This window comes from Protopterus annectens, chromosome 6.part0 (assembly GCF_019279795.1).
Source record: "Protopterus annectens isolate FY-2018-M chromosome 6.part0, PAN1.0, whole genome shotgun sequence".
NCBI classification, from domain to species: Eukaryota; Metazoa; Chordata; order Ceratodontiformes; family Protopteridae; genus Protopterus; species Protopterus annectens.
The window spans coordinates 184003608-184031108 of NC_056737.1; the positions used below are offsets into that span (position 1 = coordinate 184003608).

The 27501-nt window shown below is 38.6% G+C and overlaps 1 protein-coding gene across 3 annotated transcripts in view; it reads right to left on the reverse strand.

Annotated features, from left to right (window-relative positions):
* Nucleotides 1-27501, reverse strand: part of GSTZ1 (glutathione S-transferase zeta 1) — a 243196-nt gene that overhangs the window by 136094 nt on the left and 79601 nt on the right. For 2 of the 3 annotated variants that reach the window (XM_044073902.1, XM_044073903.1), the window contains exon 5: nucleotides 25694-25825. In XM_044073902.1, coding sequence (XP_043929837.1) covers nucleotides 25694-25825 — 132 coding nt within the window. The remainder of the gene's footprint in view (nucleotides 1-25693; nucleotides 25826-27501) is intronic. The other variant, XM_044073904.1, reaches the window with a different exon arrangement.

The window sequence follows — 27501 nt, forward strand, 5'->3', positions numbered from 1 at the left end:
CAGAGTTTATTGCTAGACTTTACATGTATAATGTCTTTTATTGCTGCGGTTTCCTGGCCAGGTGCAAGATCAAAGAACTGTTAAAACTCTGAGATTCTGTTAGCCTGGGAAATTAAATCAAAAATGTCAAGAATGACGTAATCTAAAATGAGTCATCAGTGATGGGTTATCAATTTAAGACTTTCTCAGAGAGAGAATTAGAGCATTTTGGATTTTGTCTGAAGAACATCCACTTACCAGTTCTCTGCCTTTGTTCTGTATTTAAGTAGGATCTTAGACATTAGTGTCTCTCATAGAAATAGATAGAAAATAGTAAGTTTAGTCTAGCTGTTTTCTATATTTATGTCAGACTATTCTACAGTATTATTTTAAGCATTTTCCTGTGATCTCTGAACTCTTGACTAGCACTATGGTGAACTGCGGAGATTTGTCTCGTGTTTTATTATTTATTATTAAATATTTTTAAACCTTTCAACAGTGGCTGTTTTGTGTAGAGATAATTTAAGCTCTAGAGTACACTGCATGTATATAGTGATACTGTCCAAGCCACTCCAAGAAGCCTTGCTGTTGGTCATACTTGTGAATAATAATGATATTGCACAGTAAAATTGGACACCCTTTGGGGAGGGCCTCACTGGTAGTTGATAAATAGGGGTTCTGGTGGCAGTGGATTACTACCTTATAGTCTGGAGAGAAAGGGCACAGCTAGTGAACCTGTGCCAGCCTTCCCCAGGAATGTCTGTGTGGTTGTATATAAATCATATTTCAAAGTGTGTGTGTGTCAGCTACTTGGGCAGGGACATGAAGCACTGGTTGGACAGAGGGAGGGCTGGGAGGACTTGGCTTGGAACCCTGGCTAAGGACTCCACTCTACAGCTGTGCCAGTGTGGAGTCTTACTGGGGATCTGGGCAGAGAAGGGAGAAACCAGCCCCAGAATGACTGTGACCTCTGTGTGCTCTTAAGGGAAATTGTACTTTACTGTGTATTTGTTATCCCTCCCAATGTGGACGCACCTCACTGGTGCTAGTGGTGAGGATTGAGGCTCCTTGATTACTGGGTCAGTGCACAGGCGTCACACCCATATCTCAGTTGCCCTTATTTCGACCCTAGTTTTAGACTCCACTTTAATTTTATCCAACTCCCTAGCTATATTTTTCAGAAGAAATATCTATAATTCTTTAATAACGCCTGAATAATTTCCAAACCCCATTCCTTAAATTCCTCACTTTTCAACAGATAGGTGGGAAAGCTCCAGTGTCATTTTTATTTCATTACTTTGCATTTTTATTTTAGCTATTACTGGGGCATGATCTGAAACAGTGATCGGGTGCGTTTCAAGACCTTAAATTAAGTGAACATGTTCCTGTGAAATATAAATTCCAGCTAGCCTACCCCTGTTTTTGTATCTTTGAGAATAATATGTAAATTCACTCCAAACTCCTGCTACTGAATTCAAATCTTCAATGCCAAACATTTTCATACATTTCTTCAAAAGTCTACTCTCCTTTGTTATATTTTCCATTATGGGTCCCCAGACACATCTTCACCATTGCAAACCAAATTCAAGTCCCCATCTACAAGTAACATTTCTTGCTGAAAGCTGATTATTTCTCCCAGAATTTTCTTAAGCTTCATTACAGCAGTTTTAGGTGGAATATAAACACATGCCAGTGTAATCTTCCCTTGCATGTCTCTTCACCTTTGTTGCAAGTATTCCACTGAATAAGAAAAACCTTTCTTTATCAAATTCACATGTTGAGTTATTTCCAGGTGTGTTTCCTGTAGCATAGCTATTTGCACTCTACATTTTTAAAGTTCATTACTCTTTCTCTTTTGTAGTCATCTGCAAGACCATTCAAATTGAAAGACATTACAGAAAGCATCATTTTCTTATATAGTTATTGTTCCCACGTTTTATGTAGAACTGCTTTTTTGTTAAAATGTCTAGTTTCAACTTTTACGTTACATGCACATATTGTTTGGTAGCCTGGTCTTTTATACAGGTGTTTCTTGTCACATCCATTTGAGCCTATGTCACATCTTAAAAACCTTTTTGTTTTACTGAAAGCTCTCAAACAAACAAACACCCCCCAATAACCCCCTAAAACCTATTAACTTAACAACAACATATAAAGCTATGTACATCTTCAGAATCTGAAGTTTTACTTTCCTAATAAGAGTAAAAGCTCTAAACTGATAGCCACACAGAGACTAGGGTTAACCAAAAAGAAAGGTCATTCATGCTAAGACACATGGTACAGTCTGTGGTTTTACCAAGTGCTGTCCGGTTTGTCTTATCTTTCTAGGTTTCCCAGCTAAGAAGAACACTTGAATGCTTTCAGTAAACACTTTTTCCAAGCCATTTCTCTTTATCAGATTGTCTTCTAGGGACATGCAAACCAGACACAAAACTGCTAAGGATATATTGTTTACCAGAAAAAAGCCTTATAATATTCACTATTCTTTTCCATTTACTTGCATTTTGTTAAAACTTGTTACTGGATAAAGCCAAGGGCCTTGACCCACTCATTCCCCTATGCAAGCATGAAAAAAGGCACACCAATTTTTGTTTTGCCAGACCCTAGAGATTTGAGGGAGAAGTAGAATACTAACATCAAGCAAGGTCAACTGTAACTGCAGGTCAGCCCTCCTGTTTGTTCCAGACAAGGAGAGGAGCTTTCACTGGCAAACATGAAAGTCATACATTGCCTCTTGGGAGATGCAGCTTATCTGCATATTCATGCTTCCAAGCCTTAGTAATGAAGCAAAGTACCTTTCCTATCTAAGTATTTTTTGTTAGCAGCATATAGACAAGGGCACTGCAATCAAAAACTGGCCAAACCAGTAAGGGGGACTGGTCATTGGTCTGGATGCAAAGTTCTTCACAGTTTTCCACTTGTGAGCTTTCCAAGACTTATGGCTGGCTAGTCCTTCTCCATTGCTGGGCAGATAATTTCACTTAAGGGAAAAACAAAACTTCCACTTATTTTACAACTAAACCAATTCTTTTATTTTTTATACAATTTTTTTAATGTTTTTGGGACAGTCATGGGACATTTCTGTCAGATAAACCTGTGTGGGTATTTATTCTAGTCAAAGCTTTAGTTTTATTCAGGTTCACTCTAATTCGTCTTGATAATTTTATAAATTATTTTATGAGACTGGGGCAAATGTGCGTTTTGCATGCTAGCATGTTATTTTATGGGTAAACACTACTTTGACACTCATCTTTTAACAGCTATTGCTGACATCACTTGTCATGTTTCAGGACTCTTTCTCTGTTTACCCATGGAACAGCTTTCCACTTCCTCCTTCCTCCAGACTTAACAGAAATTTCAAGACAACCTTTCCCAGTTTAGTAGGCTGCTTCCTTGCCTCACTTCTAAGTATGTGACCATGTAGTGGCCATTTCAGGTTCCTCAGACAACTCATTTTCTTCCTTTGGTGTAGTTGCTTCTTTCACCATGGAGCAGTCCTCTGCAGCTGTTGTGTTCTCTGTGGGCATGGCAGCTCTACTTGTGCTGGTGTTGGAGGAAGCCATGGGGAATGTTTCCCTGCTTGGCCAGACTAAGATGCCCGTTTCCTGGGTTGATGCCCCTAACAGAAGTATGTGTGATATAGACATTCTTGTTAAAAAGCAGAAAGAAACACTTGTCCTCTGCAGCTGTTGTGTTCTCTGTGGGCATGGCAGCTCTACTTGTGCTGGTGTTGGAGGAAGCCATGGGGAATGTTTCCCTGCTTGGCCAGACTAAGATGCCCGTTTCCTGGGTTGATGCCCCTAACAGAAGTATGTGTGATATAGACATTCTTGTTAAAAAGCAGAAAGAAACACTTGTCTTCTCCTGTCTCTGTTGCCCTACACAGAGAAATGTACTGTGTTTAGCTCAGGATCTTAACCAGTCTCATTCTGATTATTATTATTTTTTTGTAACAGAAAATGAAATTCTTCAGTTTCTGAAGATTCCCAGTGTGAGAAACAAGGAACAGAATTAGAGAGGACATGTTCAGCTCTTTCTCTGCAGATTCTGACTGCAAGGAGTGTATTTCTCCATGGAATAATTTTCCTTTTCTGAAACCAACGCTAAAATGAATCAATATTTTCAGTGAGAACAAAAATGACATTCCAGTTTCTTTGAAAAATTATGGCTTATTGCAACAATTTTCTCAGCCTACTGCTGTTCCTCTTGTCCTTCCAGCATTGGAGGATGTTTTTATTACAGCCAGAAACCTGCCTGACAGCCAGTTTCCAGCCCTTAAGTAGCCAGTCTTATAAGAACTTATTTTCTAATCCTATATTTGAGCCAGCAGTGATTTCCTTGTCAAATTCTTCTGCAGCTAAACATTCAGTAAATGTTAACTCTCTCCCTCTAAAAAGGATGAGAAAGCTTTTAATGTATATGGGAAAGGAATGCATTCTTCTGTCACTTTGTTTTATTTTTTAAATTCTTAATTGTCAGGCTCATATGTCAAATTTTTGCTTGTTTCTATTGAAATGATGAAGACCATTACTGCCACTTTTTCTTCATCTGAGGGTAAATCTTCTCTAAATGCCCTTATTGCTTCTGTTTCTCAAGTAACCAGGCACATGTTGAAGTGTTCTTGTGATTCAGTTGATGCATCTTCCAGAGCAGAAGTTACTGGGTTTGTTATGGGAAGATTTGCATAATTACTGTCTCAAAATTTGCATGAAAATTTAAAAGTGGAAATTCTGAATTCTCCACTTGATAGGGAGATGATTGTATCTGGACCATCTGCTGATCAAGTCTGAAAAACACGATGAGAGAAAAAAACTGATTCAAGGGGAGACTTGAACTTTTCATCCTTCATTCCCCAGGTTTGTTAAAGGTTTCAACCATAACGCAGAATAATTTTATAGAAAGCAGAATAAGCACATTTCAAGCAAGAATATATTCAAGAAACAATGGCAAGGATAATAGAAAAAGAAGGGAGATCCTCCTCAAAACATGGACAGTCTAAAAAGTCTGAATGACCAGCTACAAATGGCAACCCCCCATCCCACCCCGGCAATCCTTAACTTTTTCCTGCAATATCCGAGTCTCTGTTTCTCTCTTTGGCAATAAAAAGTCTCAGCCAAAGAGGTCTGAGTGTCATCCTTCAGGAGGACAGATGGCAATGGTAGCCCCTTCCTCCTTTTCAGGCAATTGCTTATCATCCTCCAGATTAAACTTCTTTACTCCCCCGGTCATTCAGCATCTGCTGGATCAAGGGTAACAGAACCGGTACATCTCTCCCATGCAGCAATATCGGTTTTCCTGCATCTACTTTCTTATCTGTTGATATTGGACAATCACTTCTTTTTCATTCTCAGTGACTTCTGTGATCCATGTTTATAATCCCTCTCAACTACTTGTACATTAAAATAGTTGCAAGTCTCCAGTGCAACGGCCTTATTGCATCCTTCTTTCGGATTAATTTCTCCAAGTCTTTTGGATTTCTAATACCATGACAGGAATGGACCCCATTCCTAAGTCAAAGTATGATTAAAGTTCATGAAATTATTACTGTGTCAATCTTTGATGTTAACCAAAAGTACTCTTTACAGCATTCGCAATGTGCCCAAAACTGACTCCTCCTGCAATTCATACAGAGTTACATGTCTCGATAACATATCTAAATATGACTAAATTCTTTTATAGGAGACCCATTGCTCCTGCTATTGTTGGAACTGTCTGGGTATCCTTCTTCCACATTGCCCTCATTTCTGCCTGCAACACCTGGTATTTTATGGCTGTGTCTCTCTGTATTTAGACAATGTAATCACTGCGTGTAGCAGTTTCAGTGATCAATGCTACCTTTCTCTTGTTTTCATGGACTACTACATCTGGTTTTCCTGCATGTATTTTTGAACTGTTGCTAATGGGTGATCCCATGCGGTATAAACTTAATCATTTTCTATAATGCTTTGCGTCTCATGTGTTAAGGGCTTCTCAGCTAATTCAATATTATTATACTTGCACAATTCCCAGTGCAACAGTCTTGCCACATTATTATGTCCATCAGCATAAAGGCCTTCTGCCATTAGTGTATCACACCCAACAAGAGGTGCGACCGTTTCCAATTCTGTTTACAAAACCTGCATTTGTCCGTTTCTCTGACATGTTCAATGGACTCTGTAAACTCATGTGTATGTAGTTCACTATCCTGGGCCACCAATATTAACCTTTTGTTTTTAGGTTTAAATTCACTTTTCCTTAACCATTCCTGCATTGGATCCTAATCAACATGAGGTCATTCCAGGAGTTTTCTGTACTTCGCAACTATATTTATGCATTTTTCACATTTCTTGCCTTCTCATCTATTTGTTTTTTGGCACATTCAGTTGTTGCCTAATTTTTATTTACTTCTGATTTGATTTCCATTCCTGCTAGGCACCAATATGCTTCTGCTAAATTAAACAGGGAAGTCATCTTAGACTAGCACTCCTCATGTTTTAAAATCTTCACTATGTTTGGGTCCTGTGAGGTTAGCAGATATGTATGCAGTCCTACGACTGCAGATCTATACATGTAATCAATTTCAAGGAGGCCCATACCTCTTTCAGAACAGGGTATAATCTTGGTATACACTGATTTTTATAAATCTTTGATAAGCATGAAGCATTTTCCTAGTTTTCCTATCCAACTGATCCAATATGTTTTGAAGCCAGTCAATCACCCCAAAACTGTAAGTTAGAACAGGAAGAGCAAATTGGTTTATAGATTGGACTTTGCTCCTAGATGTCAGGGCTGTTAGTGTTAATTTTAGTCTTCTGAAATGTTCCTAAGCTTTATTCACATTTCTTCATTTTTTATTGTTGTTTGTTCATCAATTCCTAAATAGACATAACTATATATTGTACATACATATATATATATATATATATATATATATATATATATATAAAAAAATATATATATATATATATATATATATATATATATATATATATATATATATATATATATATACTCCCTCCTGCTCAAGTTCTTTTACAGCTCATTTCTGTCCCAGATTGATATTTTCTTGCTGCTGCGGTTTTCCTGCTTTAAAGGATGCTTTTGCACATTTAATTAAGACCAAATTATGTTTGTTATATCATCCAAGAAAGTTTTCACCACTTGCAGTTGTGCTTTCAGTTCCACATCTGATGAAGTATACAGTTTTAAATCATCCACAAAAAGATGATGAAAAGTCTTTACACTTTGTTGTTTTCTGGGAGCCAAATTGCAGCCATGACCTAATCTGTTAAGTAGACAGCTTAATGGGTTAAGGGCAAGGCAAGAGTAAAAGTGACAGAGTGTCACCCTAGAATATCCCCCTTTGAATTTTTATCCCTGGGATGATATTTTGTCCTTTAGCATGGTTTAGCTGATGAGTGGTTTGCCACTGTTTCATGGTCATTATAATTTAATTGATCAATGTAGGGTATATCTTATACATCTGTAAGCACTCCTTTATCCATGAATGTAGGATGCTGTCAAATGCTTTTTTGTAATCTATCCATGGCCTACTTGGATTATTCCCTTTTACAACTCTGTATTATGACTTTATTTATTAATATTTATTATTTATTTAAATGCCCATTTGTTCCATATGACTTTTTGTTATCCTTTTGCTCTAGTGCTATGGTTGAGTTTTTCTTCTAAATGACTATAAACTCTATCGGCATCAATTCCAGTGTGTAGTTTATGTGTCTTTGGAAGGCAGGTTATTGGTCTATAGGTTTTAGGATACCTTGGAGGTTCACTCTTAAGAAGGAGTATCGTTTTTCCTGTCGTTAACCAAGCTGGCATCTGTTGGGGGGGTGCACATATAAATAGTTCTTTCTCATGGCTAAATCTGCATGTAAAAATGTTACTTCTTTTAGCCAGACGTTAGATACTGCAGCTGAGATTGGGGTTTTCCATTTAGGAGCGTTTCTTAATTTTATTTCAAATTCTCTAGACTTTACTTCATCACATTTCATAATTCTGTGCATTTGAACTTATTCTTTTACTTATTCTATCCATTCAGCATGTTTGTTACATTGCTCAGGATCTTCATAGATATTTCTCCAAAATGTGTCTATTTCTTCTTCTTTTTATTTTTTTTTTTTTTGTTGTTGATGTTTTTCCTTTTGCCTGGTTTCCCAATTTTCTATAAAACTTTTTTTGGGTAATCAATAAATTGCTTACTTTGTACTTTTCCTTTATATATATATTCATATATCTTGTAGGTTTTTCTGCCCGTGCTGACAGCTTTAGTTAATTATTAGTAATAGTGTGCAAAACATATCCTGGTCTGTTCTGATACTGCATGTTGCTATCATCATGTCTATCTTTCTGTTTATTTTTGTTGATACCTCCATGATAGCATTTGATTTCACCCCTTCCTTTCCCTTACTGCCCAGTGTTTTGTGTTAAGACTGTTATTATTTCTGCTGCACACTAATATTTCCTATTTACTTCTATTATATTGCATTAATTTTACAGTCTTGATTACTGTGTTCATTTGTTTTATCAAACTCCTATCATTTTGGGTCTTATTGACTTTCTGTAATCTATTTCTTTCATTGATCTTAATATGTCTATCCATCTCTATTAAATTCAAGCAACTCTTCTCTTAGATAATTTTCTTCTAAACTAAGGGAACATTTTTTATTCTTCACTGCCTGAGGGCATTCTACAAAAAGTTAGAGAAAATCTTTCTGTGCCATATTCCCTTCAGCTTTATCCTGTGTCATCCATTGCTTTTTCATATGGGAACTCACTGAAGTATCACTCCACAACATTGACTGTGTCAGGAGTTGCCACGGTTTCCTGTTCCTTCCCTTGTTGTGCAACTCCACCTGAACTTTGGTACTGGTTTTCTACTGAAGGCTCCAATGTATCTTCTTATGACAACTGATAAGATGCTTCCCATTCCACAATTTTTTTCCTTAAATTGGGGACTCCTTGTTCTATCATGCTATGATGTTATCAAAGTTAGATTGTCTACACTAAATCCTTCACTTCATAGGTAATCTGTAACTTCAGTTTCTATTTCCTTAACTTCTCCATTACTAATCCTCTTTTCTACTTTCCCCCTTTGTCTTCTTATTTTTTGGATTGTAAAATTTTCCATATCCACATGCCTTTGCATGTATTTCTCTTCAAATATCTTTGGTGCTGCTTTTTTGTATTAATTAGTTTTGCTTTCTCCTTTGCATACATATAGCACCATATTAAATCTATTTTCTTCCCCATGTCCATATTTCTTCTTCAGATATCTCCCACTCCTCCTGTTTCTCCTTACTTGGGGGACTCCTTGTTCCATCAAGTTGTGACATAACCTGCGTTAGACTTTCTGCACTAAATCCTTCACTTCACAGGTATTCCATAACTTTAGCTTCTATTTTTATTCTACTTTATTAATCTTTTGTTCTATGGACCCCCTTTGTGACCTCATTTTCTGTATTGTGAAAATTTCCATATATGGGTACCTTTGCCTGTACTTCTCATTGAATATCTTTGGAGCTGATTTTTTGCACCAATTAATTTGGCTTTCTCCTTTATATTGCACCATATCACATCTCTTTCTTTCCCATGCCCATATTTCTTTTTTATAGCTTTCTCAAAAGTCTCTAAATTTTGTTCTTTATATTTTCGCACTTCTACAGCCACTTCTGTGACAATGTGAGGTATTACCAGCTATGCCAGGAGAAGTAGGGCAGTGAATGTGCAACATATGCCAGCATAGCTAGCTGGAACTTTGTAGAAAATGTTATGCCATTTATATATCAAACTGATTTGTACAGGTGCTTGTGTTGAAAATGTATTTGTAAAAGTGCTTGGATAAAAAAAAAAACGTACCAACAGTATGCCCTGCCGGACAATAAAAGAAATTTACCTGTATGTTAGACTGTATTATAACTGTTGAAATTAATATTGTAACAGAGGATACTGGAAGAGAAGAGGTAGTCACATTCAAGCTAACTTTGAAAAATAGTCTGAAATTAAATTACCTGGTAGGCCAAAATGATTTTATCTTACAGTTCTGATTGCAGCCATCCTGTTATACTGTCCTTAGCAGTGAACTAATTGCTACCCTGAAAGGGTGGAAGTGTTGAGATGGTTTTATGGTTTTTAGATGCTGTAACACATCTTAGTGTGTATGGTAACACATATGTGAAATTTTGTTTCAGTTTCTAGTAAAGGGGGGGGGGGGGTAGTATGGGAACCAGAAGTCAGATGACCAGATGTATGTGATGTCATTTTGCAATCCAGCACTGAAAATGGTGTTTTATTTAATTATTTTGCTTTTATTTATTTAACATTTGTTGACCAGGAAAGTCCAACTAGGACAGAGCCTATTTTCAGTTGAGGCCCGGGGAGAAACGCCCCAGATGCATGTCTTTGGAATGTGGGAGGAAAACGCAGTACCCGGAGGAGAAGCTCTGAATAAATTGTCTATGCTACATTAAACAAAATGGTAAGCTGGTACATTGCAATAGGGAATGGGTGGCAAGTTGAAAAACAGGTTCATAGTTACTACGCATCTCATCCAAAGGAGGTCATACTCAGGAATGCAGCACCCCACCCCCTTAAAATACAAATCTACATGTTGTGGGAGTACAACCTACAGACCTCTACATCAAGATGCAAGTATGCTACTTGCTGTGCTACTAACACTGCTTTAATATGTTATACCGTAATAGTGATACCATTTGCTAAAAAAAACAGTTGCACGTTTTAGGCAGACTTAGCATGGGCAGCAGTAAACTTCTCTTCCTTTGAGGCTCACAATTCCTTGAAAATAAATTCCACCTGCTAGTTCTAACTAGGCACACACACGCGCACACACACAAACATTGCTCTCATGAATTTACAAAATTGCTAGAATAGCAGAATTTGTGTTAGTATGCATTTTCTAAAGGATATGATGTATGATGTCTAAAACTCAAATATCTTATTTAGCAACTTCAATCCTTTTAGGAGGAATATGGGGTAAAAATCTGGACAGCTGAGGGGTATGCTACCTCCCACTTATACATACACCTCTGCACACACACACACAGACACACGCACACACACACACAAAACCTCTCAATCTATTAGCACAAGAAATCTGGATAAAGTCTGTTATAATGTTGGGAATAAAGACCAACACTAGGGACACATTTAAAAAGGTGCTAGAGTAATAGGATTTGTGTTAAAATGCATTTTTTAAAGGATATGAAGTCCAAATCTCAAATATGTCATTATTTAGTAACTTTAATCCTTAGGTCATTCCAGTGATTTGCAAAAAAAAAAAAAAAACACAACTTTTATGAGGAACAGACCAAAAATATAAGGCAAAACTCTGGACATTCTGTGAAAATTTGTACAGTTAAGTAGGACACACACACATACATACCCCTACCTCCTTAGAAAGTGGATAGAACAAGCTTTGCATTAGTATGCATTTTCTAAGGATATGAAGTCTAAAACTCAAATGTCTGCCAATATTTTTGGACATCAATCCTCAGTGAATTGCCAAAAAAAAAAAAAAAAAAAAAACAACACAATTTTATGAGAAACAAACTAAAAATACAAGGCAGAAATCTAGATAATTGTGAGGTATTACCCCCCCCCCCCTTACACACAATCCTTCTCCCTCTTACTTACACACAAACACACACATATACACCTACCTCCCTCCTACACACACACACACACACACACACACACACACACACACACACACACACACACACACACACCTCTCACTTGTAACCTTCATTCACAGTCCAAACAATGGCGTATCTAGAGTTGTGCCGCCCGGGGCTGTCTGAGTTTGCTACCCCTCCCCCTTCACAAAATCATGGTCAAATGGGGCATCCCCATACACACCCCTCCCCCCTGCAGCCATTCCAGTGTCCCATTACTTAGCTATTTCTCCCCATTTACCATAAACACTAATGTGCATATTGCTTTATGCTTTACTTCTACAATGATTATTTGGCTTTCATTTAAAACTTTAATTTTATAGCACAAACACTGACAGACATCTGCTAAACAAAGCAATACAGACTCGCAATGAAAACAGACTTAGCATTCAAACTTCTCTGCCCTTAAAACTCACATTCAGAGAAACTGCATCTGGTTAGAGACAGATAAAGTTTACCTTTTGACAATTTTCAAATCATAGGCCCCTTGCACACATATTTAGGACCATGCAAGCATACATGTGTTCTTTGATTCACCTTCCTGGTTGTATTAAATTATATTCCTTGTATAATAGGGCACACTTGTTGGAGCATATTTAAATTTATTGTTTTGAACATTTTTCCAGTAACCAATGAAACAATAATGACAAAACTGTCCAGTTCAGAACATTTCCATCATAAAAGTCTACTCAAACTTCTGTCATTACAATCCACCAGTATCAGTAAATATGCACAATCTCTGCAGAAGTAAGTCATCTAAATAATTTTACATTAAAGAGATCTCTAACTAATGAAGAGGTTGCTGTTAGCAAACAACTTTATTTGTAGACGAAACAATGAAATATAAAGTGTAAGTTGCCCTTGAAGAATAAATTCCCTATGTTACATTAAAAATTATAAGTTTGTCATATCGCAATAGGGAATGGATAGCAAACCGATAACAGGTTTGTAGTTACTAGGCATCTCCTCCAAAAAAGGACATTCTCAGGACTGCAGCCTCCACCCCCTTTAAAGTACAACACAGTAAGTACAGTATCAGCAATCTACATAATGTGGGAGTAGAACCCACAGCCTTTTGCATCAAAAACAAGTACACTACCTGTTGTACTACTAACAGTGCAAACCAACTTGGTATAAGCAGCAGTAAACTTCTCTTCCCCTGAAGCTCTCAGCTCCTTGTAAAATCCACTTGACATTGAACTATATCTCTCAGCTTTACAGCACAAGAAATTTGGAAAAAAGTCAACATTTATTGGGGAGGGACAAAGGCCCAAAACCAGGGAGACATTTTAAACATTGCTTGTATAATCTTAACAAGTTGCTAGAATAAAATGTTTTGTGTTACCATGAGTTTCCTGAAAGATACGAAGACTGAAACTTTATTTATTATTTATTTTACAATTGTTGACCGGGCTAGTCTAGCTGGATATATGTCCATTTTCAGTAGAGGCCCAGGGAGAAAAGCTCCAAGAAAAAAAAATGGGAAATTTAACAATGCATATAACTATGAGAAGTACAATACAGAGTTAGCACTCTGATAGAGAACAGTTATAAAATAAATTTGTAAAACTAAACACTTTTAGTGGAAATTAAACTAAACAATTCTACAACTCACAGTAGAAGGTATAAGCAAGTCTTAGAAAAGGGAAAAGAATATATATATTACTCTAAAATTCCCGAGTAAGAGTCAATAGTAGTAAGTCAATTTGGAGGTAGAGGTTATAGTAGTCGTGTATAGGGGTTATGGATAGAAGTGAGAAAAGATGTCAATCTGGGTTAGTGCATGGACAGAGCCAATGAGCTTTGAGATGTTCTTTAAGATGTTTTTTTTAAAAGAGAAGTAGAAGCAAGGGAAGTTAAGTCAGCAGGAAGCTGATTCCAGAATTTTCCTGCAGTGTTTGAGAAGAGTGAATCCCCAGCTTTGTTGTTAGCTTTATTAGAGGAGACTAGAAGTGTGTTAGCAGAGCGTAGTGTAGGTAGATTCGTATAAGGTGTAATAAGATTAGTGAAGATAGGGGTATTATTAGGGTGGTATAGGATCTTTTGAGTAATAAGTAGTTGTTGATACAGTATGTGGTTATGAAGTTCTAGCCAGCCAAGCTGTTTGAGGTTAAGGCAGTGGTGAGTTTTAAAGGGGGAGTTTGTGATGAATCTAGTTATGCTGTTATAACAGGTAGAGAGTTTAGAGAGGTTGTTTTTGGATAGGTTGGTGTATATAACAGAGGCATAGAAAAGGGTGGAAATGAGGTGAGTCTGGGCAATTGTTTTTCTTGCAGGAGGGGTAAGAAAGGGTTTTAATCTATAGAGGGTGCCAAGTTTTTTGTTGACAGACTTAATAGTTGAGTTAATGTGTACATCATAGTTGAGTTGATTATCAATAGTTACACCTAGTAGGCGGGTTGTAGTCTCTGGGGTAATGTTGGTACCATTGTTAGAGGTTATAGAGAAGGAAGGAACAGGTGATTTATGAGTAGAAGTAAAGAGTAGCAGTTTTGTTTTTTTGGGATTTAGGAGGAGGCAGTGTTGCATAAACGAGTCTTCAACCTTCTTAAAAACAGTTTGGGTGAGAGAGTGGAGAGAGGTTATACTCTTGGCTGTACAGATTAAGGTGGAGTCATCTGCATACTGAATACAGGTGGCTTGGGGTATGTTAGTATGTAAGTTGTTAATAAATAAGGAGAAGAGTAGGGGACCTAAGATAGAGCCCTGGGGTACTCCTATTTTTACTGGTAGTAGTGAAGACAGGATGTTATGCCAAAGTACTGCTTGCTGTCTATTTTCCAGATAAGATCTAAACCATTGTATGGCTTGAGGATCTAGAGAGTGAGCCTTTAGTTTGTCTAGCAGTAGGTTGTGGTTAACCATGTCAAAAGCTTTTGACAGGTCAATAAATAATGCAGAGGAATATGAGTTATTGTTACGATTTTTATTTATATAGTCAATAAAGGATAGAAGGGCAGTTGATGTACTGTGGAACGGCCTAAAACCATGTTGGCAGTTTGCTAGTAGGTTATTTTGTAATAAGTGGTTGAGTAGCTGTTTGTGAATATATTTTTCCATTATCTTAGCTAATGGGGACAGTAGGGCAAGAGTTAGAAAGCTCAGTAGATTGTCCTCCTTTATGTAGAGGGATGATATGGGATATCTTCCATAGAGCAGGGATTTTGCCCTCAGAGATAGATCTGTTAATAAGGCTAGAGATGGGATAGTCTACGGCTTTAGCGGCTATTTTTAGGTATTCAGATGGGAGTTGGTCAGCAGAAGGGGTGCAAGGCTTCAATTTTTGAAGTAGCTTACAGATGAAATATGTAGATACAGGTTGTATTTGAAAGGTAGGTAAAGAAGTATTGCATATATTTGGTTGAGAAGCAGTGAGAGGAGGTAAAGAATTGGCCAGGGTTTGAATGGCTTCTGTAAAGTAGTTATTAAAGGCATCAGGGATCAGGTTGGAGTTGTTACTATTGAAACCGGTTGGGTTTGGAGTGGTGGTGTGGCCTGGTTGAAGAAGTTTGTTTATCCCACTCCAGAATTTTTGTGGGGTTTGTTGATTGGTTTGTTGGAGGCCGAGGTAGTAATCTTTTTTGTCTCTAAGAATATATTTTTTGGTGGAATTTCTTAGTTGTTTAAATTGGAGGTGGGTTGTTGGACATTTGGTAGATCTCCAATTAGCCCAGATTTTATTTCTGAAGTGTATCTTTTGCCTGGTTTGTTTTGTGAGCCGGGGGCACATTTGGTTTTTATTCTAGTTGAGCGATAAGGGGCATGGGAGTCTAGGATATTAAGAAATTTAGTGTTGAAGTAGGTAACTACTTCGTCTAGTTCTAGATAGGTTAGTGGTGACCAGTCACAAGCTTGCAATTCGGTTAAGAAGCTGTCTGGGTTAAAACTTTTTTTTGACCGGGAGGTTTTGAGATTATGTGTGGAGGGAATGTGGATTTTTTGTTTAATAATGTAGGTAAGCGTGTGGTCACTGATATCATCTGGGAGGGTTCCTGGAATATAAGATTCAGGGTGGCTGTTAATAAGGATCCAATCCAGAGTACTTTCCTTGTTAGTGGGTTTATGGATTCTTGTAGGAGTAATTAGTTGAGAAAATCCAAAGAGGTTTATATGGTTGGTGGGGTTGAGAGAACTACAAGAAGACCAGTCTATATTAACATCACCAAGTACAATGGTCTCCTGGGGTAGATGGGTAGAGAAATGACTAAGCAAGTTTTCTAGAGAATTTGTATTGTTATCTGGAAGTAGATACATGCAAATTATATAGATTGATTTAGAGTTATTGATTTGGAGTTTGATAGTTAGGGTTTTTGGTATCTATTGATGGGAGCACATTAATGAGGGAAATTTGTAGGTGCGATTTGTAAAGAATGGCTATACCCCCACCTTTTTTCATTTTACGGTCATTTCTGAGGATGTTATAGCCAGGAGGGCTAATTTCTTGGTCGAGAGTAGATGGTTTTAGCTAAGTTTCTGTAAGACATAGAATGTCAAATGAGTGTACATCAAGGAGTGCATGCAGGTGGGAAATTTTATTGTTTATACTTCTTATGTTAAGGTGAGCTATCAGAAGAGAGTTAGTTGGTTTAATAACTGTAGAAGTTATAGGTACTGTCACATTGGTAGGGTTAGTTATGGTGACAGTATAGGGGCCAGGGTTTTAATGAATGTCACCATCTAGGAGGGGTGTTGCTGGGGGTATTGTAGAGATTTTAAGAGTTTATGAAGGCTATTAAGAGTCTTCTTGGTAGAGAAGTAAATAATGTGAGTTGTTTTGTGGAATTTAGGTAAAGAGTAATTAGAAACATAGGTTATGTTACTATGGTTAAGGGAGAAGGTGAATAAGGATGGTAAAGTTTGTTGGTTATGATGGTTTTGTTCAGATAATGAAAGATATTCATAGGAGGTAAGTGAGTATGGTATGGTAAGAATTGCTAGTGTGGTAGTTAAGAGTAGTAATTTGGTTAAATTAATTTTATTTGTAGAAGCCATGGTAAGAGGATTTAAGTAGGGAATAGTTAGTGTTACTATGTATTGTAGTAAGGAGACAAAGTGTTTGAAGATGTTGAGCAAGTTATAAGTTAAGTTGGTAAGTAGTTAACAGGGTTAGATAGGAGGTAGAGTAGTGAAGTTAAGGTTAGAAGACAGAGGGAGTGGTAAGAAAGACAGATTAGTAGTACTAATCAGGTGAGAGAGTTATGGGAGTGGCTTGGTGATGTAGTGGTATGTGATAGGTGAAGATAGGAAGGGGGAGTGGCAGTGAAGTATAAGTGTAGGAGCAGTGGGGGTGGGTGGGAATTGGGGGTAGGGTAGGGGAGCGGAGTGAGCCCGTAGGGCGAACGGAGCAGGTAGAAACAGACTATGGAGCAGCTGGAGGAGAAACAATCAGTAGAGCTCTGTCTAGAAGGTAAGTCAAGTATGTCTAAGGAGAGAAGGAGCAGAGAAAAGTTAGAGGTCTGTTAGAGACACCGGAGAGTACAGTGAGTTAAAATAGAGGGTATATTGTAATTTTGGAGTCGTTTAAGGTCAAAGAAGTTTAAAATAGATAAAGCAGAGGAACAAAGGAAAAGCAGAATAAATCTTGGAAGGGATAGGGGTGCCACCTACAGGGCAAAGCTAGAAGTACAAGCAGCTACAAAAGGAAGATAGGCTATGGCAGATTACAAAAAGGGGGAAGGTAGTAAGAGGGATACTATTAGATGATGTAGTAGTAAGGTCAACAAGGTAGCTAGTTTGGGGGGAGGGAGGCTACTGGCTGACTGTCCTCAGAGCTTACTTTAGAACCCCTAAAGCTACAGTGATCAGTACTATGCTTTACAGGTAGGCCATGGAAACATACTTTCTCAATTCCTTAACAGAGAGTGCAGGGAGTAGAGGCAACAAGACAAAACCATGGGTCCTTTGTCAGCTGGTAGGTAGATTATCAGAAGAATTATAGGCTGGAACAGCACAGTGAAGATCAGGGTACTTGAGGGAGAGAGAGAGACAACAGTGGTAGTGAGTAGCAAGAAGCCCGCATAGACAGTAAGATAATTAGGACAATAGTTAACACTTCAACAGTTAGACATTGTACATTCACTAAGTAATACTACAAGCTAACAGTATCAAAAGGGAGCTTATCTTTAGTTATATAAATGTATCCTACAGGTTACATTCTGTAGGATAAGTAGGACAGCATGTAGCACATTGGTAAAGACACAGTCACACATAAATGCATATGAAAAACAGTACAACCAAAACAGGAACAATGCATAGAAAAGTATCAGAAATTATATAAAAATCACCTGGTGGGAGTTAGTGCCTATCATTACTTAGTGAATTCAGTTCTCAGTTATTTGCCAAAAACCACGTTTTAAGAGGAGCAGAAGAAAAGTATGAGCCAAACATTCCAGACATTCTGTGAAAATATGGATAGTTGAGAGCTAAGGACTCTTTGAATCAGAAGTGGTGGTACAGGTAGAGAAATCAGGCTCTTGTTTTTTGTACCAAACGTACGGGGTTTGAACCTGTGTAACACCACCAGGTATACCTAACTGGGGCATCGGGGACACACTCTCACACTCACCACCCCCCACAGCCAAACGCAACAAGTCACAAATGACTGAATGATCGAAGCAGACCTTGGAACTGGCAGCAAAAGCAAATGGGAACACTTACACACCTACTCTCTACATACACACACTGACTGAAGCAAAACTCCCAGACACGCTTACTTGAATGATGATCAAAGCAAAACTCAGAACTATTCTCCCAGAACACGTGAAGAAGCAGCAAAACTTGAAGACTTACAATTTTTGCTTTGCGGAAGAGTACTTAAAATTGCGGTTGGATGACAATGCATGTACAGACGTGATGCACTATGAGACTGGGACCTTTCCTAAAGAACGCCCTTACAAAAAACAACAGATTTATTTTTTTTAATTAAAAGAAAATTAATCTCCCGTCCAGCCAGTTCCAGGGGGGTGCAACTGCACCCCCTTGCACTTGCCTGTGGGTGGCCTTGACTCCACGCCACTGTAAATATGCAAACTCCAACAGAGAAACCCTCAGTATTGTGATTCTTGGATATAGTAAATACCTGTAGTTTATACCACACTTGTCAGATGTAACTGAAATTCTAAGACAGACATATGAGCAAAATACAGTTTTAATGTCATCACAGGATCAAGCTAGAAGCGTTGGCATACTAAAGAGACTTGTACTGACTGTACCTACACTCAAATAATATGATGCAGTGTTACCCATGATTCTACAAATGGATACAACCCCAGAAAGTCCCAGGAGAGTATAAATACAAAAAGACAGATCTACTGCCTATGCACTGACAGCTTCAGAGACACAGACTGAAGAAAATATTGTGGCTCAGCACCGGATTAAGTAGGTATGAATAAATGAATACAAAAAAGCTTTCCATTATCACATCTAGAAACCTAGGACCCTCATCTTTGACCGACAGAATTCTGCAGCTAACGTGATTCTGAAGCTTACTGTCTGGATCACTTATTCAGAAACAATTGTAGACTTCCAGATCTGAACCATTTACCTACCCAAACTGAGAATGCTAGGTTCAGGACTGCTTTTTCCTCATCAGGTTCTAGTGATCACCATCTGAACACTGCCACCTACAGAGCATCAAAAAATAATTCTGCTCTTTGAAAGAGCTACAGTCAATGTGCTCCAATTACCAGATGATAGAACTAATGTTCCTTTTACAATTTAGTCAGCTCTGCTCTTGTAACAGACCAAGTTCTTTATCTCAAGTTTCAAGATGCTGAATTACACAATAATAGCCTTCAGAATACTGAATGATAAGCAAATAATACAGAATATTATATGTGCATTATTTATCTGATATTTACTTAGAAAATACCATGCATCAAGAGTTAACTTTAACACACACAATGATAAAAGTTCAATTCTTCTTGTATCTGGTGGTTGAATAAAACGGTCAGCTACATTGCGAGTACGAAAGTGATGAAATATGCTGCTCAGTGTGTGGAGGCAGCACATTAATGTAAGTTTTGTTTTTCTTTTGCTTAAACCGAGTCCTTAGAATAAATGCATGCACGTGGTTAAGATGTAAGCAAAAAAAGAATCAGAAGACAGACCTCTGATAAAACAGAAAAACTGAAAGAAAGAAAAAAAATAGAAGGATTTAAGCATTTTGCAGGGAACAAGTCAATGCATTTCCAAGTCCCCAGCTAAAAAACTTTAACTATGAGATCATACTACCTTGAAAAAAATTGAAGACAACAGGTTTTGCGGTTTCTCTGAAATGGGCTAACCTCACAAGAAAAGGAACAATATGCTGGAGTGAGATGCAGCAGAAAAATTTCCCCCTACAAAAATGTCTATCATTTGCTTTTTCACTGTGGAGTAATGCTAGTATTTATATATGTAGTTTGGCAATTGTTTGCCACGCATCACAAAGCTATGTAAAACAATTTCCTGAGTGGAGATCCTCATTAAAATCTCTTCAAGTTAATTTCAGTCCTCACCCTGAGAGCACTCTTGCAGTACTGTGTTATACCAGCACCTTAGCACCCACGTTTACCATGATCTGATGTCTAGAACGTGTCCTAGTGATTCTTATATATTCAGAGACAAGTACTAGGATAGCTGCCCTTGCAGGCCATTTTAAGTGCAGCCGATTTCCCTTTCTGTGCTCGAAATAACCTATCCCATTTGACTATAGATTGGTCTTACCCATCTCATGATCGATAATTGTATATTACCCCAATGAGAATAACTGGGATCATACTATAGATAATGTGAAGTGACCCATGCATGTGATAAAGCATTTAGGAGCTGCCTCTGTCCATTACTATTACAGGGGCAATCCTGGGGTTAATTTTCTGTTTCCTATCCATAGAGCTAAGCTGCTGTTCAAATTGGACAGGGATGAACTTTGTTTTATGCGGGTGGGAAATCTGTTCCACAGCAGCAGTGTCCTCTGCGAGATATACCTGTCCCTCCTAACCTTTCTGTTGATGCTGCAGAAGATGTTTAAATCCTTAAACTGAGTATTTATGATGCCATTTGACTTGCTAACATGCAGTAAATCCATCAGTAATGGGTCGGATGATGTCTTCTATGCCAGACACAGGTCACCTCTTAGCAGTCTTTACAGAGTATAGTGACATGGCTGTGAGTCAGTCCATGTAGGACATGTTGTTTAGGCCTTGTATCCTTTTAACAAGGTATCTCAGTAGGCATTCCATTTGCTGTATGTCTCGACAGATAACATGCCAAAGGGAATATTATATTAAATGACTGCCCTAATGAGGCCTGAGTAAAGGGGGCAGACATCCCTAGATCTAGACTCCCTTTGCCAATAAGCTGTGCTGTACAGAAAGACTTTCTTACAACAGACACAAGTTGGGTAAAAGTTAGGTCACTGTCCACATAAATTCCCAAATCCTGAACAACTGGGTTAACTCTTAGGGGTATACTGTCAACAAGGTAGTTCCCTGAAGTAGATGACTTCCCATAGGATATAATAATGCATTTTTTGGCATTTGGTTTCTGTCCATGATTTTTGGCACCAGTTATTTATTTGAGACAAACCATCTTGCAGGATTGCCAATTCATGTGGAGATTCAATGACTATTCCTAGCTTGTAGTCTTCTGCAAACTTAGTCAGACAGTGCTCTTGTGCTGCTTTTACTTCAGAAAAGTAGATGCTAAACAACAGAACCCTGGGGGGACACCACTGGTGACTTGTCTCTTTGTGGAGGTAACAACCCCTAATTTTGATCATCTGCATCCAATCTATGAGCCAGTGGGCAATCCAGGTGATAAAAAAGTTTATTCCCAGTTTGCTTAGCTTTTCTACTATTTGTAAGTAGGTAACTGTGTCAAAAGCTTTGGCCAGGTTAGTATGCAGTGTGTACCACTGTGCCTTCATCCATTTCTTTGGTAACCTTATAAAAAAAATCCACCAGGTTGAGTAAGCATGACCTGCCCTTGATGAATCCAAACTGAGATCGTTCCAATGTTTGGCGGTTCCCTATGGTCTGACAGATTAATTTCATGGTAAATCTTTTTCTGGCTTTGTATATTAGGCTGGTCAGATGTTTGGATATGTGGAAGGGTCCTCTGTTATACAGGGGAGTGACTGTACTTGTTCTCAATTCACTTAGAGCCTCAGTCGCTCCTTCGTCTCTAACTCATATGACAAGAAGGCCTGGGGTTTCATTCAGATGCTTTAATACACAAACACATCAGGATGGATAGCAGCATCATTAAATATGAACGAACTAGTTAACAGACAGACCTTACATACACACATGCTTCATCGCAATAGCTAACCACAAAATGGCAGTCAGACTTGAACATGCTCAGTATTTATACACTTGTGCAAGCCCTTTGATAGTTTCTTAAAGGTATATACACACATATTGATCTACATCCTCCTCCTTAAAAAAATTGCCCTTTATACAAACAATATCAGAGCTGGACATTATCAAAACACAATGTTCATGTCCAAGTTGCTTCATATCTGCTACAGGGTTTACAGATTTAACCATATCTCGTAACATAACAGGACCAAATTTAGCAACAATGACAGTCTGCAGTGCACAACTCATATCAGGAACTTATGGATTCATAACAGGGATTGAAATGTCCTCTGGAACTGGAACACTGGACAACTCACTCTGAGATAAAAAGTCTTTCTCACAGGCTATATGCTGTGGTATAGGCTCGGGCACTGGTCTCAATATGTTTCTGATTCTGCCTAAAGACTGCTCCTTCTGATTCCACAATGTACAATCTCAGCTCTGGATCAATATTCTTCATGACACCAATCTAATCATAACCTTTGGACATTTGCATCCTTAACACTTCTTCTCATAAGGGACTGAGTGGTTTGTTGGTCTTATCATAGTAGGCTTCTGGGTTAGTGCTTCAACAGATTGGCTTTCACTGATCTGTTGTTATTGGCACATACATGGAACCAACAATGGACTACTGATTGGTAGTGTGGTTCTGGTTTGTCTCGACAGACATCTCTGAGCAGGTGAACCAAGATGTTTATCACGAGGAACATTTCTGAGATTCAAGAGATTCAGGAAAGCATCACTATTATTTCATTTTGACTTCTCTAGTAACTGCTTTGCACTTTGAACTGCACGTTCTGCCAAACCATTTGACTGTGGGTACTCAGGACTACTTGCAACATGAGTCAAGTCCCATTCTTCAGCAAATCTTTTGAACTGTTGGCTTGTATATTGCAAGCCATTGTCGAAATGGCTTTGTGCGGAGTACCATGTACTGCCAAATATGCTTCATCTTAGTAATGACAGCGCTGGATGCTAGGTTAGGAAGAAGTCAATCTCGAACCAATTTGGGTAAGAGTCTATTAACACCAAATAATGTTGACCATTCCACTCGATGTCTTCAGCTACTGTCGACCAAGGTAGTTCCAGAATCTGGTTAAGCTGAAGTGGTTCTATTACTGAACAAAATGAAAATGCTTGCTCAATGTCCTGTGACACAGCAGGCCAAAATACTAGTCCTCTCACCATTCTTTTGGTAGATTTGGTCCTGGGTGACCATGATGCAAGACAGTAATGTACTCTGGTTGCAAGGACTTTGGAACAATTGCTTTCAGACCTTTCATTATGATCCCTTTATCAGACAAAATCTCATCCTCCGTATGGAAAATAAGGCTGCACCTCTCAAGGGTAAATTAGATTTGGCGGCCATCATTGATTGATAAATTGGATGAGCCTTTGTAAGACTGGATCTGTGGCTATTTGATCTCTGGGCTCAAGACATGGGGAAGAAAAATTCTCACTTCCGTGACTTCAAACACAAAGTTCACATTCTCATGCTGTTCTGTGGTATTTCTGGGTGATCTGGATAATGTATCAGCAAGATAAAGAAGTCTGCCTTTCTTGTAGACAAGACTGAAATTGTACTTTTGCAATCTCAGCATCATACATTGGAGTCTGGCTGGAGCTGAATGCACTGGCTTTCTCAAGATAGTGACTAGAGGTTGGTGGTCTGTTTTGATCTGGATAGGTCTACCATAAACATAATCAGAAAACTTTGAACATGCAAACACAATTGCCAAAAGCTCTTTCTCAATCTGGGCATACTGCATCTCAGTTTGGATAAGAGTTCCCAATGCGTAGGCAAAAGGTTGATCCTCTTGTAGAATGACTGCACCAAGACCAAATTTCGAAGCATCGCAGGAAAGTGTAACTGGCTAATGAATATCATAGTATCTGAGAGTTGGTGGACTTGCAATTCTCTGTTTCAGGACATCAAATGCTCTCTGGTGTTGCTCTAACCAAGACCAGGATACATCTTTATGTGTCAGCTCTGAGTGGTGCTGATAGTTGGCTCATGTCTGGAATGAACTTGCCTAGGTAGTTGACCATGCCATGAAAATGTTGCAGGGCTTGAACATTGTCTGGAGCTGGCATCTCAAGAATGGCTGTTTGCTTTGAAGGGTCTGGTCATAGGCATACACTAGTAAATAAATGACCAACATAATCAACCTCTTGTAGCCTGAATTTACATTTGTGTGGACTGAGCTTAAGATTCACCTGACGTGCCCCTTCTAGGACTTTTTTGAACTAACTACAAAATGGCAGTCAGATTTCCATGTTCTCAGTATTTACACACTTGTGCACGCCCTTGGGTAGCTTCTTAAAGGTATATACACACATAATGAGCTACAGAACTTACATGGAGACTGAGCTTGAAGGAGTGTGGTTAGGTATGTGGCTAAATCGTGCTTCACTGTATTTAAAATGCATCCAGGAATATTGTCAGGCTTGTCCGATTCAGTATTTTTAGCGTTTGATAGCACTTTCAGGACTTGGTCTGGTGTGACAGCTGAAGTGAATCAGTTTCAAGTACATCCTGAGGGACAGACAGAGGGAAAAGAGAGAGAGAGTGTGGGGGGGGCTAAAGTTAGAGCTAAATTTATAAGCCTTTAGGTTTGCTGCATCTTCAGCCTTAGTGTAGGTAACATTCACAATCAGCTCAGCGCATTGCTGCAATGTGTTTCTGAGATTACAAACAACTAAAACATGCCTTGTGATTGTCTTTGGATAATCTTCTAGAATCTTCTAGCTCTTCTAGTGCACTAGTAGTTTTGTTTTCAGAAAATAACAAAACAAATTGATGATCCCCTTAATGTTGTCTTTTTTAAATTTGTTTATAAAACACACCCAGAAAGCACAAGTGCCTACTTTTTTAAGAGGCGCGCTGGAAGCACACTCTAGTTATCTGAGTTGCTGAGAATTGCACAGTAGTCATATGGAGGCTGAAGGAATCAAACCTAGAAATGAATGATAAAACTCAGCAACTCACACCTGTGCTGAGTTGCCACAAGTACATTTTCATAACACCTAGAAGCTTAAATATGTTAAAGGGATATTACTACTTGTGCAGGCACTTTCCGGTTTAATAAATAAGCCACTGACCATCCCACTTAACACTGACTTCAGTGCTTTTAGTGGCATGAGAAAGAGGATCTGTATAAAACCTCAGTGCAGGCTGGGCCGCCATTTCCAGCCTCCAGTGCAATCCCCAGTGCTTGTTTCCTCTTAACTAGAATATTCAGACCTAATAACATTCAGTACTAAAGACTGGTAACACCTAGAGGCTTGTAGGTGTATCATCTGCACCAAGCACCCAGTGTGCATATACTGCAAGGGGTGTAAGTGATGTGATGATCGGCCAGAAGACTTGGCATGTGTAATAGTATACATGCACTTCATGGTAGCAACTACTGTGCAGCTCACAATACACCTGGGGTGGGGCTAGGAGTATAAACAACAATGACAATACACATACATACATACCCTCCCGGCAGATGACAGCACCATTCTCAGCACCTGACTCCTGCTTCTCAGGGTGAACAAATGGACTGGTGGTTTCTTGTCTGTGGAAAGAATTGGTCAAGCTAGATATCTGAGTGAGGGGGCTTGATGGTCATTGTGAGATGGGGGGACAGTTTATATTCTGATATGCAGTAAGACCAACTCTAAATAAATGTATAGACTCACATTTACCTGCAAAGGCTGTATCCCAGCAGCAATGACATCAGAGATCATCCTCACTTGGGCTCGTTTCTTTGGGTCATCTGGCAACAGTCTTGGAGTGGGTCTTGTTTCATCCAGGTATTGTATTATTGCAAGCTATTTTAATAAATAAATAAATTAATACATAAAAACATGAACATTGCCTTAGATCATTTCATAAACACTATTAGAATGCTGTAAGAATGCAACTATAGTGACAAAATCCAACCCACAATCATGGGCAACATCATTAGTTCCACTGTTGTGGCACATACTGCAAACAATTTCAGCTTAGTGCTAGCACCAGCAATGTACAAAGATAAAGCTCAGACCATTGCTCAGGTAACCTATGTTTGACTACTGGCTAAGAACGGCAGTGGCAGAGAGGATTGGTGGGTGACGGCGGCAACCACACATGCTGTCACTTTCCCTCGGAGGAGAGGTGGTGAAAGAAGGAAGCCTGGGGGATGGATATTTGTTACCATAACACTAGATCTGAAAGAGTAAGTCCATTCTTGGTAATGCAAAGGTCTAGGGCTGTAGGCAGTAGGGCTGTGTGGCAAGCAAAACTTCTTTCCTATGCTACTTTGTACTTTGTCACTATCCAATAATACTCGGCAGAAATATCCCTTTTCAAATCTGTTATCTTTTCTAAGGCAAGTAAAATAAGACATACACAACATTTGTTGCCAAAATGTGGCAAGAAGGGTGAGAAAGGCAGCAAGGAAGGATCTATTCTTTCAGACCTAGCCTTTTGTAAAGTCCATAACTTTTGCATCTGGTAAGTACAAGTCCATCTTTGGTAATTCATAGCCCAAGGCTAAGAACATACCCTCTGGTTTCAGTAGCTCCAAAGAAGATATGCTCTGAATATTACATCCAACTTGTAGTGGTTAAGAGAATACCATGTAGTTACTGTTGGTCTGTATCAGTATGAAACTGGAGGAGGGAATTTAATTCTGCACTGCAAATTAGATTGGAGAGGATGTTTAGGGCAGTGGAATTCCAAGTCAAGTGTAGGACGGCGATATCAAAGCTTGAATTTTCTGAAGTCTGAGAGGAAAGTGGACGAGAAAATACTAACCTTTTACAAAAAATGTTCTGAAGCAGGCAAATGGGCTGGATAGGTTCCTTACATCAGAAGAGACGGATACATTTAAGTTTATGTAAAGAAAGATTTCAGACCATTCCATGGTAGCTATGAAATGGAATGGGGTGGGGATGGGGGACTGGTGGAGATGGAATCTAGCAAAGTGGAGGATAAGTTCAGTGACTGAAAAATATGTTACGTAGTGATGGAAGACCACATACATGAAAGTGTAAGGATCAGATGCAGAGATAAGGATGGGTTAAAGGCTGCATGGGGGTGACATACTAAAGGATAATGGAGAAGAGAACGTAAATCCCAAAAAGGAAGTATTACAGATGGGGAGAGAGAGAGAGCTACATAGATTGTGGAATATTGAATGGGAAAAATAGGATGAAGACATTGATGGCAAGAGTAGGGACTTGAAGGAATACTTATCTAGCTTAGAAGATGTGCAAAAAGAAGCAGAACTGAGTTGGAAAAGGGCTGTCTGGTAGACAAGAGAGGAATGGAATGTAAAGCTATGGTCTGGATTCATTGGATTAAGTGGTAAAGTAGACCTTAAATGGAAATATAAGACTCATAGGTTCATAGGTTCATAGGTTCATACTAGGCTATCTGCCCGAGGGCATTTACAAGCCTAGCCCATAGTTTTGTGGCTTACGCCACCCCTTTAGTATGGGGAACTATACCCATTATTTTGCTG